We start from the raw sequence: 17,144 nt of genomic DNA, 5'->3' as shown, positions 1-17,144 counted from the left end.
GACAGGTGGACAGAAGGAGAGCTGCCTGGCAGGGTGGCTGGCTCACGAAAGGACAGGCAGGTAGGTGGACAGTTGGGAGAGAGCAGTGAGAGACAGGCTGAACAAGGGACAAAACAGGCAGAGGATCTGTCAGACAGGCAGACAAGGTGAGGAGTGGCCCGTAGGGGACCAAGAAGGCGAGGACAGAGTGGGGGCCAGAGAAGGCTGATCTCCGAGATTCCACAGCATTCTCTGCAGAGCTCGAAGGCAGCCCACCATGAGGCCCAGCATCCTCCTGTTCCTGTGTGCTCTCGGTGAGTCCTCAGAGCAGGGAGCGGCTCTCAGAGCAGCTCTGAGGGTGGCTCCCTCCCTTCCCTGTCACCAAGTCCTAGCTCCCACTAGTCTGGTGCTGAGAATGGGGAAGATGCTAACGCTCAGCCCCCATCCACCATCCCTGGCTCTCGGGTCCTGTTCACTGTCCCCCTGTATCCTTAGGTCCATGACATGGCCACCAGCCTCTGCTCATCCTCTCCACTTCCCTCCTGGCCTGAAGCCTTTCTTGCCACTCATTCTTTCCCTGCCCTATTCCTCTTCCATCTTTCTTAATTTTTTTAAAAATTTATTTATAATTACAAGCAGAGAGAGAGAGAAAGAGAATGAGAATGGGTGTGCCAGGGCCTTTACTGACCACAAACTGCATATGCCACTTTGTGCATCTGGCTTTACATGGGGACGGGGCAATCCAACCTGGACTGGCAGGCTTTGCAAGTAAGTGCCTTTAACTTAACTGCTAAACCATCTCCTAAACACTTGTTTAATACATATATATGGATGTGTGTATAAGTATATATGTATATACAGAGAGAGAGATAGAAAAAAGAGAGAAAGAATGAGCTTGCCAGGGCCTCTAGGTGCTGCAAACAGACTCGAGATGCATGTGCCATTCTATGCATCTGGCTTTATGTGGGTAACTGGGGAATTAAAGTCAGGTAGTTAGGCTTTGCAGGCAAGTGCCTTAACAGCTAAGCCATCTCTCCAGCCCTGCTGCTTTCTTCTCCTCCTCCTCCTTCTCCTTCTTCTTCCCCTTCCTCCACCCTTCCCCTCATTCTCCTCCTTCTTGAACTCACTATATAACCCAGGCTGTCCTTGACCTTGCAGCAATCCTCCTGCCTCTGCCTCCTGAGTGCTAGGATTATAGGTGTGAACCATCACACTCCACTGTGTTTTTCTTTCTTTTACTTTCTTGGTCACTTTAGCACTTTGCTGTCTCTATTCTCTCCTCTGTCTCCTGATCCTCCTGCCTCCCCTGCCACCTGAGTGCTGGGGTTACAGGGGTGTATCACCATGCCCAGCCTGACCTGGTTCTCTCTCTCTCTGTGCCTGCCACCCCTGAATCTCTTCTCCTCCTGTGCCCAGACCCAAATTTTGTTGTCTGATCCCAGTCTCTTTGGCCTATGCCCCTGTATCAGGTCTCAGCCAGGCAGACAGAGAGAAGATCTTTGATGGAATCGAGTGCGGGAGGAACTCACAGCCTTGGCAGGTGGGGCTGTTTCAGGGTAAATACCTGCGCTGTGGCGGTGTCCTGGTGGACCGACAGTGGGTGCTCACAGCTGCCCACTGCAGTGGCAGGTGAGCCCCATTGTGGTGGGTAGGGGAGAATATTGGGTGAGTGTGCCACAAGCCAATCTGAGGTTAGAGGAGTAGAATTTTCTCAAGCGTAGGGCTGGGTGGGTTGGGGTGCTGTGTGGTGGGTGGAGGTCTTGGGAGGGTCCCTCCTGATCCTCCCATTTCTTCAAGTGCCTTTATTTTTTTTTTTAGCCCCAGTCATTCCCCGGCCTCATGTGGACTCTCAGGGCTCATGTCTAACTACCCTGTAGAACCTTGGGGATATCTTTGGTCACCTCTCTGGACCTCATTGGTCCTGGGTGTAAAATGGCCACTAAGTCTGGAGCGTTTTAGAAAAGGGAACACCAGGGGCTGTGAAGGTAGCTCAGTTGGTAAAGTGCTTGGCTCACAAGCATGAGGACCTGAGTTCTACCCCCAGAAACCATATAAAAATTCTGGGTGTGGTAGTGTACACTTGTAATCCCAGTGCTGGGGATCCAGAGACAGGAGGATCTCTGGAGCTCACTGGTCAGCCAGTTTGGTGTACTTGATGAGCCAGTGAGAGACCCTGTCTCAAAAAAGGTGGACAGTATATATGTGCATATATATATATATATATTGGTTTTTCAAGGTAGGGTCTCACTCTGTTCCCGGCTGACCTAGAATTAGCTATGTAGTCTCAGGGTGGCCTTGAACTCATGGTGATCCTCCTATATTTGCCTCCCGAGTGCTGGGGTTAAAGGTGTGCGCCACCATGCCCAGCGTGGATAGTAATCTTGAGGATGGCACCCAAGGTGGTTCTCTGGCTTCCAAATGTGTGCATGGGTGCACGTGTGTATACGTGTGTGTGTGTGTGCGCGCGCACACACACAGATGGGGGTGGGGTACGTGTAAAAGGACTGAGAGACAGACAGTAGAGCAGAGAGGTGACTTATTCCTTATTCACTTGTTCAGTCAACAGTGCTGGCCACATCTCTGGTGCCAGAAGTTTGAATGAATAAGGCAGCAAGCAAGGCAGGGGATCTCTCTTTCCTTGGAATCCTCACTGAGAACATCAGACAGGGGTTCGGAGGTAGTACCATGGGAGAAGAAAAACAAAAGTATGCGCAAAATACAAAAGACAGAAACCTAGACGCTAGAGAGAGAGAGAGGAGAGATGGGGTGCTGCCCATTTGTCACTTGCTGCCCCCCGCTGCCCCACCACAGGTATATTGTGCGCCTTGGGGAGCACAGCTTGAGCCAGCTGGATTGGACAGAGCAGTTCCGGTTCATCACCTTCTCTGTGACACATCCCAGCTACCAGGGCGCCCGGCGGAGCCATGAGCATGACCTCCGGCTTCTGCGGCTGGCCTGGCCTGTGCGCCTGACCCACGCGGTCAGGCCCCTGCCTCTGCCCAGATCCTGTGCACCTGCAGGAACCCTGTGCCACATCTCAGGCTGGGGCACCACCAACCAACCACCGAGTAAGGGGACCCCAGAGCCAGGGATCAGAGTCTGGGAGGTGAAATGAGAGGCCAATCATCATGCAGTTCAGAAACAGGATGTAGAAAGGACCAGGCTGTGAAGTCAAAGACATGTCAGAAAACATAGTAGGTCAGACACTTGAGAGTCAAAGAGGTGGAGGTACTGAGTAAGGGGTCAGAAGCCAGAGGTCAGCGATGTCGTCAGAGATCAGAATGATGTCAGGGCTCATCAGCCTGGAGCAAAAGGGTGTCATGAGTCATGAGGTCAGGTGTTAGAGGTTATTATAAAGCAGATGTTAGCCGGGACCATCATAGCAACTATTTAGAAGGCAGAAGGATGGAAAGGCCAAGGCCAGCTTGGGCAACTTACTAAGACTGTCTCAAAATAAAGAAGCAAACTGCCAGGCACGGTGACACACACTTTTAATCCCAGCACTTGGAAAGCTGGAAGTAGGAGGATCCCCCTAAGTTTGGGGCCAGCGTTGGGGCTGCAGAGTGAGTTCTAGATCAGCCTAATTGAGAGAGACCCTGCCTAGAACAAAACAAAAAAGATTTTAAAATAAATAAATAAGCAGGGCTGGAGAAATGGCTTAGCGGTTAAGCGCTTGCCTGTAAAGCCTAAGGACCCCGGTTCGAGGCTCGGTTTCCCAGGTCCCACGTTAGCCAGATGCACAAGGGGGTGCACGTGTCTGGAGTTTGTTTGCAGTGGCTGGAGGCCCTGGCGTGCCCTTTCTCTCTCTCTCTCTCTATCAGCCTCATTCTCTATCTGTCTGTTCCTCTCAAATAAATAAATAAAACAGAAAAAAAATTAAAAATAAATAAATAAATAAACCGACAGTTGGAGGCGTGGCTCAGCAGTACAGCACCTGCCTAGCTGGGGGCGTGGCTTAGCTGCAGATTCTCACTCTCAAGATCCTAGGTTCAGTCCACATTGGGGTGCAGGGGTAGGGGCTGAGGAAGCTGAGGTCCCAAGCTGGATTTTTGTTTGTTTGTTTTTTCAAGGTAGGGTTTCACTCTAGCCTAGGCTGACCTAGACAGAATTGACTATGTAGTCTCAGGCTGGACTTGAACTCACAATGATTCTCCTACCTCAGCCTTCCAAGTGGTAGAATTAAAGGCATGCAGCCCCACACCTGGCCCAAGATGGAATTTTATTGCATGTCTGATATTGGAAGTTATAAGGTTTGAGGTAAAAGGCTGGGAGTTGGGGTCAAGGGGCCTGAGGTCAAAGGACATTTTGGAGTTGGGATGAGGAAAAAGAAGGTTTGGAACAGGCAGAACTGAGGTCAAAGGTTTCATCACATTTCCTCTGGTGACGAGGGTGGTGGAGGTTTGGGGAAGGACAAGCCCTTCCTCTCCTACCTCGACATACCCTCCCTCCACATCTCGATGCTGACAAGACTGATTGATACTCAAAATATAGAAGGTCTCTTGGTTATGAGGTGAGGAGGTCAAAGGCTGAAGGTTAAGGGAATCGGCCAATGCTCCAGGTTGCTATGAAATTGAGTCATGATGGTGAATCTCTGAGTTTGGGGGATCCTAGTGGAGTTGCAGGAAGGTGGAGGGTGGGAAGGTTGTATAGGCTTTCACTGGGTGCCCTAGAGAAGGTGAGTGCGGTGTTGAAGTGGAGAGCCCAGAGGGACCCTGCATCATACATCTTCCATCCCTAGACTCTTTCCCAGACCGGCTCCAGTGTCTCAGCCTCTCCATAGTCTCCAATGACACGTGTCGGGCTGTGTTCGGGGGAAGAGTGACAGAGAACATGGTGTGTGCAGGAGGCGATGCTGGGAAAGACGCCTGTCAGGTGAACAAAGTCAGGGTGGTGATGGTCACCCACGTAGGGTGTGGGGGACTGAGAAGGAAAGTGAGTGAGAGAGAAAACCGGGAAACCGAAGGAAAAAGGCTGTGGGTACAGAGGTGGGGTGAGAGAGGAGGGGAAGCTAAGCCTAAGAGAGGAAAAGGCAGGAGATAGGTATGAGGGCTGGGAATGAAGGATCAGGAGAAATAGGAATGGCCAGGCAGGTGGTGCAGAAGATAGGTAGATAAAAGCGCAGTGGAGGGGTCAAAAAACCAACCAGGGCTTGGGTATGACAGGGGCCTGCCATCTGTGGGGCGCCAAGTCTTGCCCTCCACTGTGATTGCTCCAAGTTGAGGGTGAGTAATTTAAAGATGAAGACCAGAAGACACCAGTGGGCTGTCAGTCTGACTCCGCATCCTGTCCTCTCGGATATCCCAGAGGAATCTCCCCCTAACCTAGCCCCCGCCATTCAGAGAACCCTCACACTTTTAGAGCCCGCCTCCTTTCCTGTCATTGGCTCCTAGGAACAGCATCTTCTTTTCTATTGGTTGGCAGTGATCAAGTCGGTTCCTGAGGCTGGGATGTGCTCCCTACTACCAGGACCCTGCTTGAAGGCGTCTTCCTCCACTTGACTCACGTTGTTCTCCGTCTCCTATCTTCTAGGGTGACTCTGGGGGGCCCCTAGTGTGTGGAGGAGTCCTTCAGGGTCTGGTGTCCTGGGGGTCCGTGGATCCTTGTGGACAAAAAGGCATTCCTGGAGTCTACACCAATGTTTGCAAATACGTGGACTGGATCCGAATGGTCATCGCAAACAACTAACCTGGTTCCTCATCTCCATGTCGCATTTGGGGATCACACTCCCACTGGTGTTGGCCTGGAGGAATTTCTTGGAGCGCCAAGTTCTGCCAGCCCTTCTGAGACCCATGACTGGGCATGGGGGACTGGGCAACAGTTTGAAATAAAGGTGACATGACTAAAAGCAGGGTTTGTGTCTCTCTGCCTGGCGTCCAGTTTGAACCTGGAGGGAGGGTTCACAGATATCACTCCCTACAAGTCAAGATTTAAATAGATGCAGGAAAAGGAGGGAGCTTTTGCCAGCATGGTCGTGAGTTGGAGGCCAACCTGGGCTACATGAGACCTTGCCTCAAAGAAGACACCAAAAAGGGGGCTAGGAGATGGCTTAGTGGATAACGTGCTTGTCATACAAGCATAAGGACCTGAGTTTGGACCCCAGGACCTATGTAGATGCTGAGTGTAGGGCCACATGCCCGTGATCCCAGCACTGAGCAGGAGGGAATAGAAGGATGCCCAGGGCTTGCTGGCTAGCTAGACTAGCTGAATCGATGAGATCCAGGTTCAGCAAGAGAGCCTGCCTCAAAGAATATGGAGGAGAGCTTCTGAGCAAAGCACCCAAAGTCAACTTCTGACCTCCAGTGTACACAAACACGTGTGCATGTGTGTACACACACACACACACACACAGAGCTCAAAAAAGTTACAAACAGACAGGAAGGAGTGGCAATTTTGCTCAGCCATCACACAAGAATGGAGTCGAAAAAAATTACAACAAAATTTAGGGGATTAGTTTTTTTTTCCACAGTGGGCATGAAGAAAACAATGCCAAGAGCCTATACACTTTTCAATGGCTTTTATAAACCAAAAGAGGGGAGAAGGGAATTATTGACTCTAAAATTCTATCTTAAACACAAAAGTCAACATGCATGATGATTTAATCAACTATCTTATCTGCAAACATTGTTTTTCCTATTAACCAATATCTGCTTGACTGTTCTGTATACCTTACCTTTGGTGTGGAATGCCAGTCTGAGTGTGGCTGGGATAGCCAAGAATGGGCTATCGTCTTGGAGAGCAAGAGGACTCAGTCCAAGTCATATGAGGTCCTGCCCAACCCAGGGATTCTGTCTCCATTGTCTCTGCGGGAAGCACAAAAAGACTCCCTCCCTTCAAACGCAAGGAAGGGGAACCCAGTAGGGCAGGGACACGGGGTGTCTGCTGGCACTTCCCAGCACACCCGCCTGGAGTTTTCATCCCAACCGCTCACCCCACCCCAAGGCAGGGCTGGCACCCCCATGTCACAGATGAAGAAACTGAGCTTCCCAGGGGTGGAGTCCCTCATCCCACGTCACCGTCGTCACCTTGGTAGGAAGAGGCTGAGCCGGGGTTTGAGGCCACGGTTGGCTGCTGACAGAACCTGGGCCTACCCCGCCTTGCCCCACTTTTGGTTAGGGAAGAGAGGAAAGGAAGGCTGGGGAAGAGAGCTGAATGCAGACAAACAAGATGGGAGAAGTGGTGATCCGTACCCAGGGTCACCAGATGAGGAGACTGAGGTGGTTCAAGGGTGACAGAAAGTCACCCACAGCAGCAAGTAAGTGCTGGAGGCCTGGGAGGTGGAGGGGGGGAAACAGCAGGAGGGGGCCAAAGAGGCGCTGTAGAGTGGGGAGCAGGGCACCTGCCTAGAGTTTGTTCTCCTTTCTTGGGCCTTGGTTGTCACAGGCCCCGACCTGCCTCCCCAACCCTCCGGTCCTGCCCTTTTGCCTGGCAAGCAGCCCCACCTCTGTGAGGCCCCAGTCCCCCACCCCCCAACACACACCACCAACTTTTGGTTTGGAAAGGAGAAGGGAGGGGCCCGCAGGAGAAGAGAGCGAGCTGAGGGCACGGGGACATTGGAAGGAGGCGACATTAGAGACAGAGGCATGGAGCGAGGCCGGGATAGAGAGGAGGATGGCTAAGAGCTGAGATTGTGGACAAGGATCCAGGACGCACAGAGACAGAAACCCGAGGGCAGAAAGAGAAAAGTCACACAGAATGACAGAATGGCCAAGAAAGCGAGAGAGACGGAGTGAGAGTGACACTCAGATAAAGGAAGAGGGCTTGCAGGCAGGTCTGACGGACGGCAAGGACAGGGGCTTGGAGAGGTGAGGTGACAGAGGCGGGCAGGCAGACTCGGGGCGCCTGGGGAGGGCCCCCACACCCCGCCCCCAGGGCAGTAAGGCAGGGCTTGGAGGCCAGTCATCCCTGCCCGCCTGGGGCCACCCACCCTTGCCTGCCCGTCTGCCTGGTGCCTGGTGCTCCGACCCAGCCTGCTGCAGCTGCCACCGTCGGGCTCTTAGAGCCCCAGCACCAGAGCCCGTGAGTCCGGGGAGGGAAGGGAGGTGACCCATTCCAAGAGTCTGCCATCCTGGAAGCCAGGCCTCTTTTGCCCCAGCATGCATTTCTCTCTGATCTGTGCTTCTTGGCTGGGGTGACAGTGCCTTTCTCTGTATCTCTCACCTTCATCTAGCTGTCCCCAACCTCGATGACCTATGACTCTAGCTTGGGTAGCTAAGTCCGGCCCTCCTCCACCCCACCCCCGCTGGTCAGGGCAATTGAAGGCCACTGGTTGTCCCTTGGCCAGTCCCGCCCAGCTCTTTCCGGCTGTCCTTCAAAGGGGTTCAGCAGGGTGGAGGGGAGGGAATTCAAACATGGTCCTAAACTCAGTTCTTTACTTCATGGGCTGGGGGCAGACCACACAGGCTCCTATCACCCTGCTACTGGGACACACACACACACACACACACACACACACACACACGCACACACAAAGGCAATGGTTACCGAATAGGTGACCTGTTTATTCTCCTGTTCCTCCCACTATCACAAGGCAGGCGAGAAGAAAAACACTCTCCAAAATGTCCCCCAGAGACTCCCCTCCACGGGCAACTTAAACAGGACTGATCCAAGTGCCTAGCCCAGCAAAGCCCTTCTGGCAGCTTCTGCTCCCTCCTCAAGATTCTGGAAGCTGCTAGCTGGGGATCCAGGCCCTATCCAAGATCACTCTGGAAGCCTAAGATTTATCTTAAGGGCTTGGAGATTGGTGTGAGAACCAGGGACTTCACAAGGAAACAGGCAGGTGGTGGGGAAAAGTGGAGGCCCACAGCAGCCTCCAATCTCTTCTTATAAAGTGATTAGGCCCTTGTCTGTCTCTCCCTCCTTGTTCCCAGGGGAACCTGGGGCCCGCCCTGCCCCCCTCCAGGCCATGATGATTCTGCGGTTTGTCACGCTTGCTCTGGTGACAGGTATGGTGGAGGTGTGGGGAAGGGCTAGGCCTTCCTTCGCTATCTCTAAATCCCCTACTCACGAGGCCGGACACTGACGACACTGATACTCAAAATACAGAACATCCCACGTGGTACCTGCGTGGAGATCAGTGAATGTGAGCTGGTCTAGGCAAGACCAGGCACAGTCTCTTTAGATGACACAATTAAGGGTGGTCAAGAGGGTCCCAGAGGAGGGGGTCAGGGGAGCTGGGTCACCCACACAGCCGAGGACAGCCACTACTGAACCACCAGTGTGGAATTACCACGATCTTTTCATGCCTGCTACCCACAGGGTGCGATAGCATCTACTACCTTCACTGGGGATTTCTTCTCCCCAGCCTACCTTCTCCATACCTGAGCCTCTTCTTTTGCGCCCCCCCCCCAGGGCATGTAGGGGGAGAGACCAGGATCATCAAGGGATACGAGTGCACACCTCACTCCCAGCCATGGCAGGTGGCCCTGTTTCAGAAGACACGGCTGCTGTGCGGGGCAACCCTCATCGCCCCCAAATGGCTCCTGACAGCAGCCCACTGCCGCAAGCCGTGGGTGCGGGGGCTGGGGCGGCGCTGGGAGGGGGCTGGAGATGGAGAGATGGATGGAGAGAGAGGCTGGGCTGAGAAAGACTGTGTAGGGGGGTTGGCAGAAGCAGGTGGAAGGGCGGGAGGTTGCGCTATGGTGGGTGCTTCAGGGAGGATTGAGGGTGGAAGGATGGGCCATGCTGGAAGTGGGATGGGCTGGGTGTCCGGCTGGGGATATATAGCCTTGAAGGGTGTTCCTAAAGCTATCTAATTCATCATCTCTCCCTCCCCACCCCTCCCCATTCTCCCCATCTTTCCAACTCTGACCACATCTCTCCCACTTCAGCCAGTACGTGGTCCTCCTGGGGGAACACAATCTCCAGCGGGCAGATGGCTGTGAGCAGAAGCGGACAGCCACCAAGTCCTTTCCCCACCCCGACTTCAACAACAGCCTCCCCAACAAAGACCATCGGAATGACATCATGTTGATCAAGTTGTCCTCAGCAGCTTTCATCACCCGGGCTGTGCGGCCTCTCACCCTGTCATCCCACTGTGTCAAGGCTGGAACCCGCTGTCTCATTTCTGGCTGGGGCACCACATCCAGCCCACAGTGTAGGGGCTCCCGGGGGAAATGTGATGGGGCTGGGGGCAGGGCAGGAAGTCATGATTATCAAATGACCAGAGGAGTCTGTAGAGATGAGGATCACAGTCACCCAAGAGAGCAAGAGAGGTTATCTGGGGGTTCAAGAATATGATCAGGTGAAAGGAATGTGGGAAATCCAGGGCCCGGGGAGGATGGAGATGGATGTTTGTGCATGAGTCTCATCCCAAATCTGCAACTTGCTAGATGTGAGACCTTAGACTAATGGCTTCACGTCTCTGGACTTTGATTTTCTCCTGTGAAAACTGAGAATGACCACACCCACCTCCCCAGGATGGATTCTAGCTAATGTATAGAAAACAAGTGGCATAGAGGATCTACTCAGTGGCATTGCTGTTGCTATAGTGACAAGCAAAGAGCTGGGTGCTGGGTGGTGTGGTTGGGGGCACGGAGGCTGGGGCTTTCTCCACACCTTCTTCTGCTGTCCCCACAGTGCGTCTGCCCCACTCCTTGCGATGTGCCAATATCTCCATCATAGGACATGAGGAGTGTGAGAAAGCCTACCCTGGCAACATCACGGACACTATGCTGTGTGCCAGCGTTGGGAAAGAGGGGAAGGACTCCTGCCAGGTCAGTTGGCAGAGGCTGGGTCTCCAAATTCAGTTCTATCTTCAGTGACATGTCCCATCTCTACCCCCAGATTCCATTTCTTTTTTGTTATTGTTTTGTGTCTTTGCTTTTCTAAGGTAGGGTCTTGCTCTAGCCCACGCTGATCTGGAATTCCCTATGTAGTCTCAGGTTGGCCTCGAACTTAGAGTGATCCTCTTAACCTTCTGAGTGCTAGGGCTAAAGGGGTGCACTGCCACACCCAACCCCAGATTCCATTTTTGACTTCAGCATAGTCCATAGCACCCTCCATCCCATTTCCAACTCCAACCATCCCTCAAATCATCTGGATCCCTAACCCCGTCTGTATTCCCAGCCATAACCCCATCCCCATTCCCAACCCAACCCAAACCTATCCTCACTCTGCTCCCCACCTCCACCACCGTCCCCAAGCCTAGTGCCAGCCTTGCCCCCAACATACTCTGATTAGTTGTGTCTCCTCGTGCCAGGGTGACTCTGGAGGCCCTCTAGTCTGTGACGGGTCTCTTCAAGGAATCATCTCCTGGGGTCAGGACCCGTGTGCTGTCACCAGAAAGCCGGGTGTCTACACGAAAGTCTGCAAATATGTGGACTGGATCCACCACACTATGAGAAACAATTAGACCTGCACGCCATGGCCTGGTCCCACCAACTTCTTTTTAATGCTTGACTTTCTTGTTTATTCCACCCTTGGAAGCCCTAAACCAGGACCCTTGTGTGTACTTTCTTTGACCCACCATGGGTGTAAGGGATGCTCTAATTTAAGCCTCCGAGTCAGATCCTGGTTTGGACTAAGTTGGGACTCTGGAAATGACTATCATCACTGTTTTGTCCATTGTTTTGTCCCCAGCCTCAGAGATAGTCCCTGTCGTATGCCAGGGTTCCAATAAATATTTGTTAAGTGAACGAATCTATTGAGTTCCAACTACGTGTCCAGATGGTGACCCAAAGCTCTGAAGGGTGTCCACCGAGGAAATCTTCACAAAACCACTGGAGATTGGTTACCGTTGTCAGACCTACTTTCCAGATGTGGAAGCAGGCAGAGATGAAGTCACTGGCTCAAAGTCACATAGCCAGGAAGGGAGATGGAAGCATTTAAAGCTACCAGACAATTTTGTTTGCATTATACTTCATTTTCTCTTTAAAAAAAAATTTTAAATCAGCTGTGGTAGCACACGCCTCTAATCCCAGCCCTTGGGAGGCAGAGGTAGGAGGATCGCTGTGAGTTCAAGGTCACCCTGAGACTACATAGTGAATTCCAGGTCAGCCTGAGCTACAGTGAGACCCTATCTCGAAAAACAAAAAAATATACATATGTATATGTATATGTATATGTATATGTATATGTATATGTATATGTGTGTGTGTTTGTATATGTATGTGTACATGTATATTTAAGCTGGGCATGGTGGTGCACACCTTTAATTCCAGCCCTTGGGAGACAGAGGTAGGAGGATCCCTGTGAGTTCAAGGCCACCCTGAGATTACATAGTAAATTCCAGGTCAGCCTGAGCTAGAGTGAAACCCTACCTCAAAAAAAATATTTTTTTTTTGCGCACGCACGCACACACACACACACACACGTCTGGTCTCTTGCTGCTGCAAAAGCCAGTCTGATTTTATATGTGGCTGGGGAATTAAACCCAGGCTGGCAAGCAAGCACCTTTAACCACTGAGCATTTTCCCCAGCCCCGTATGTCATTTTCTTACATGAAAATTGTCCATGTAAACGTGTGATTGCACCATGAGTGAGCCAGCAAGCATGCAGCAAGATCTAGCAAAGAAAGCTAGCATTGTTTTTCAACTGCCCTGGACCCAGTTCACCCAGGTCCGTGCCGTCAACATGGTATCTGTCCTCTGACCATCTGTGCCTACTGAAGTCAAAATGACATGAACTGGGCTGCAGAGATGGCTTAGCGGTTCAGCACTTGCCTGTGAAGCCCAAGGACCCCAGTTCGAGGCTCGGTTCCCCAGGTCCCACGTTAGCCAGATGCACAAGGGGGCGCACGCGTCTGGAGTTCATTTGCAGTGGCTGGAAGCCCTGGAGCCCCCATTCTCTCTATCTGCCTCTTTCTCTCTCTCTGTCTGTCACTCTCAAATAAATAAATATATGAAATGACATGAGCTTAGAAAGGAAATTTCTCTGTCACACTTCAAATGTTCCACAGGTACATGGGACTCGGGACTGTGATCCAACATTATCGTTGTCCCAAAAAGTTTAGACAGGGCTGATCCAATGTTAATGGACAAGATGCCCCACAAATATGTTCTGAAAGAGGTAGCTGCCAAAAGGAGGAAGAAGTTCAGAGCTGAAACCATATAGAACCCTCTGGTTATTAGGTGGACTTGCTGTGTGACCTCTTGTGAGTCATGGCCTTCTCTCTCTGAGCCTCTAATCCCTCACCTAAAAAGAGGGTGTCAGCTGAGGTGATGTAGGTGCCCCTTGTAGCCTGAGCCTTCTATGATTCATGGGCCTGTGTATCACTTGGAGACACAGAAGGAGGGTGTGAGATGGTCACACACAGGAATGATGACCCCTAACTCCGTCCAGCACACTCCCCAAGAACCAAGAGTCCATGGTTCCATTCTCCCCTTCCCCACTTCTGGAGCAAGCTTGTCCTTCCCACTCTCTTCCTGGCACCTAGGACGACGCTGCCTCCTTTCTTCCCCTTCCTCGTTCTGGCATTGCTGTCACCAGCTATATGCATTTCCCCTCTCAGAAACCAAGAAACCATCACCTACCATCTGAACACCCTAAGCTCCTTGAAGACATGGTGCCATCTCTCCCCTTTTCTTCCACCACCTCACCAGGGCAAACTCCAAACGGGGAATAGGGGAAATCCCCAAGGAGACCAGCTCTCAAAATGTGTTTCTGTCTTTTAAAGAAGCCTGTATTCCAGGGCCCCTCCCAAAGCAGGAATCTGGGGCCCTGGCTTGGTGCCAGCCCCACCCACATTATGATTACGGATAGGGAAAGAGAGGGAGTGAATCCTTGGGGGGAGGGTGGGGAAGCTTCCGGGATCCTGAGGGTTAAAAGGGAAGGTCTGGCCAAGGGTCCCAAGGCAGAGAGGATTCTGGCAGTCCACACCGAAGGGCAGAGACACCTCCAGGTCTCCTCCTTCCTTTCTATTGGCGACTCTCAGGTGATGCACCCCACCCTGGTTGAAGGATAGGCAGGTGAAGAACCTCGGGCCGGAGCTCTGTTGGTGCCTCGATTTCCCTGTCTGTGGTCTGGGAAAGTCCCTGAATTGTGAAGGTTAGGAAGAGGTTCCCACGGGCTCAGACCCCCACCCACCTGCAAAAGAGGGTGAACCTGGGGAACCCGCTGGCTGGCAAGCCAGGTAGTCTGGAAGTGCAGATTGCTCCTCCGGGGCGGAGGGAAGTCCCAAGGGGCGTCATGAGAGTCACTGTGCCCATTATGTTGACCCTTGAAGGGGTAGGCTGCAGGTGGCCCAGGCAGGGGGGAGGAGGAAAGGAGCCCTACCAAGTTAGGAGTCTGTGACAGAACATCTGTCTTAGATGTCCACTCCAACCCCCAGCCCAGGTCCTAGCCATGAGACCCTCGCAGGTCCACCTCTCCGCTGCCTCTGGCGCTCCGGTCCTGGTAAAGGTGATTCTGCTGCAGCCGCTACTGATGGCGCAACTCTGGGGTGAGATGGGGCCAGAAGGCGGCGGGAGGCCCAGGGATGGGGAAAGAGTGCGTGCCACTTAGCATCCCTTGGGACGCTGAGCCAGGCCAGCGAGCCTGAGCAGGGGCCACATCCCACCCGGGTCCGCGGAGCCCTCCTCTAGTTGGACCCTCTGCCACTGCACCACCCTGGAACAGAACCCATCCCCTTTACCCGTCTGGACCGCCTTCCCTTCTCTGCTAGCCCCACGCCTTCTCTCCGTCCTTTCTTACTCCACTCCGTCCTAATTTTATTTTCCCGCTTTTTAGAGACTCGTCTTTTTTTCATTCCATTAGGATAAACCCTTCTTTCCTCAGCTCGCGGTCCCGCCCGTGGCGTTCCTGCCACGCCTCCCTATCGCCACGCCGCGTTTTAGCTCCGCCCCCTCGCCCTTTCTAGCTCCGCCCCCTCACCTCCCCGTCCTTCTAGCTCCGCCCCTGACTGCCTCACCCTGGCTCTGTGCCCCAGGTTCGAGCCCCTGTGCCCCTGGTCGAGCCCGTTGCGCCTTTGATCCCCGTTCTTTCCCCTCCTCTTCCCCGCCCACGTCCAGCCCGTCCCCACCGTTCTCCCAATTCTGCCCTCGGTGCTGTTCTACCTGCGCCTGCTGTAGGCCAGTACTGTGCATGCCCACCGTGATGCCCACGCCTCGTCCTGGCCACGTTTTCTTTCCCCAGGCGCCGAGGCGCTGCTCCCCGGGAACCACAGCGCCGCCCCTGCCACTCCGTGCGCCCGTGACTCGCAGCCCTGGCAGGTCTCCCTCTTCCATGGCCTAAAGTTTCAGTGCGCGGGCGTCCTGGTGGACCCGAGCTGGGTGCTCACGGCGGCACACTGCTGGAGGAAGAAGTAAGGGGCGCCCCTAGAGGGCACCATGGAGGGGCAGGGTATGGCTAGCTCCACGTTAGCCTAAAGGTGACCGCCTTTCTGTAGGAGAGACGCGGCCTTACCTGCCGCCGCCAGAGGGCGGTGTGGACACATCACATCCGACCCCTTGGTTCCATTTAGAGGTGCCTTGTACTCAAGGGACGGAAGTTAGGGTATGGGGTGGTCAGAAATTCAGAACTAAAGGAAATGTTCTCTTTTAAATTTGTTTAATATTTTATTTTTGTGTATTTATTTGTTTGAGAAAGAGAGAAAGGAGGGAGGGAGGGAGGGAGGGAGAGAATGAATAGGCACACCAGGGCCTCCAGCTGCTGCAAACTCCAGACACATGCGCCACCTTGTGCATCTGGCTTAACTGGGTCCTGGGGAATCAAACCTGAGACCTTTGACTTTGCAGACAATTGCTTTAACCACTAAGACACCTCTCCAGCGCGGGAAATGTTCTCTTTATGAGTCTCCCATTCAAGGCGCTAGGTGACATGAAAAAGGAAGATGTGGGCTCAACCAGGACCCCAGAACCCCGTTTCCCTCCCTCAAACCCCTGCTCTCCCTTCTCAGACCCCAACCCTTTTCCCTCCGACTCCAGCCCTACCCTCATGGCCCTCTGGTGAGGAGCCCCACAGCACTGTCCGCCCTCTCCCTCAAGGAACTGGAGTCCAGGCTCAGTCTCCACCAAAGTTTTGCATCCATACAACTCTTCCTCCCCAGGACACTTATGGCTCGTGTCGGGAATGACCACCAACTGTTTTTCCTGGAAAAGCAGCTCCGCCTCACTCACCCCCCTGTTATCCACCCCAAGTATCAACCCTGCTCGGGCCCCATCTTGCCTCATCGCTCAGACGAACATGACATCATGCTGCTGAAGCTGAAAAGCCCTGTGGTCATGAATTCCAGGGTGTACCCCCTTCAACTGCCCTACCAGTGTGCCCAGCCTGGGCAGGCTTGCCACAGCGCTGGCTGGGGGACCACAGCCACCCGCAGAGGTGAGAAGCAGGCTTGGAGGTTCTGAGGCATGATCTTTAGAAAGGAGGCTGGGAGGAGGGCTTGGGCCTGGACCTGCCTGTGTCTGACGAAGGAGATCTAAGGCCTAGACAGTGGGTCTGAAGGTGGGGCTGGGACCTGAATCCCTGAGTCTGAGGGAGGAGAGCGGGGACTTAGAATTGGGTCTGAATGAGATGGACTGGGCTGGCCCAGGGTGACATGGCATATTCTCCACAGTGAAGTACAACACGAAGTTGACCTGCTCCAGGGTCACTCTCCTGAGCTCTAAGCAGTGTGAGGTCTTCTACCCTGGTGTGATCACCAATAACATGATTTGTGCTGGGCTGGACAATGGCCAGGACCCTTGCCAGGTAGGGATGGGCCAGAGGTCAGGGAAGGGTTGATTCTGTCCCAGCTCCCCTGCCTCCCCATGCTAACCCTCACTCCTTGGCACAGCACTGTTCCCTCCCTCCAAATCTCTCCTCCTCACAGCCCCTCGTTGCCTGTGCCCTCTCTTCCCATGAACCATACGCAGTTCCAAGCACAAACCCACAGCATCTCCCAACCTGACCCTCCGAACTCCAAAGTTCATCTCCATCTACCCGCCCTTGGTACCCCAAGCCCGTACCTCATTCTAGCGCCATGCTAACATCCACTGTATCCCACCTCCGAGGTCATCCTCCAGCCTCCCTTCCATGAAGTGGCAGCTCTCACTTTGAGTTCTCTCCTTCCTCCCACCCCCAGAGCGACTCTGGTGGCCCCCTGGTGTGTGACGAGATCCTGCAGGGCATCCTTTCGTGGGGCATTTACCCTTGCGGTGCTTCCCAGCACCCAGCTGTCTACACTGAGATCTGCAAGTATGTCCCTTGGATCAGGAAGGTCATTCACTCCAACTGACACAGGGTGAGAC

At 53.3% G+C, this 17,144-nt stretch overlaps 3 protein-coding genes across 3 annotated transcripts; all 3 read left to right on the top strand.

Annotated features, from left to right (window-relative positions):
- The first annotated feature begins 256 nt into the window (after positions 1–256).
- Positions 257–5,664, top strand: LOC101600323 (kallikrein-12). The gene is made up of 5 exons (XM_004672572.2): positions 257–293; positions 1,449–1,608; positions 2,791–3,047; positions 4,718–4,851; positions 5,509–5,664. The coding sequence occupies exons 1-5, from the start codon at positions 257–259 to the stop codon at positions 5,662–5,664; spliced, it is 744 nt and encodes a 247-aa protein (XP_004672629.2).
- Positions 5,665–8,854: 3,190 nt separating this feature from the next.
- Positions 8,855–11,329, top strand: Klk11 (kallikrein related peptidase 11). The gene is made up of 5 exons (XM_004672573.2): positions 8,855–8,921; positions 9,328–9,484; positions 9,807–10,072; positions 10,555–10,691; positions 11,177–11,329. Exons 1-5 carry the CDS (start codon positions 8,882–8,884, stop codon positions 11,327–11,329), a joined length of 753 nt encoding a protein of 250 aa, XP_004672630.1. The 5' UTR covers positions 8,855–8,881.
- Positions 11,330–14,259: 2,930 nt separating this feature from the next.
- Klk10 (kallikrein related peptidase 10) lies at positions 14,260–17,131 on the top strand. The gene is made up of 5 exons (XM_004672571.2): positions 14,260–14,356; positions 15,049–15,217; positions 15,962–16,236; positions 16,472–16,605; positions 16,979–17,131. Exons 1-5 carry the CDS (start codon positions 14,260–14,262, stop codon positions 17,129–17,131), a joined length of 828 nt encoding a protein of 275 aa, XP_004672628.1.
- Positions 17,132–17,144: the final 13 nt, after the last annotated feature.

The sequence above is a fragment of the Jaculus jaculus genome, chromosome 14, assembly GCF_020740685.1.
Source record: "Jaculus jaculus isolate mJacJac1 chromosome 14, mJacJac1.mat.Y.cur, whole genome shotgun sequence".
Classification (NCBI taxonomy): Eukaryota; Metazoa; Chordata; class Mammalia; order Rodentia; family Dipodidae; genus Jaculus; species Jaculus jaculus.
The sequence above is the reverse complement of the archived record's forward strand: the minus strand, read 5'-3'. Positions and strand labels throughout refer to the sequence as shown.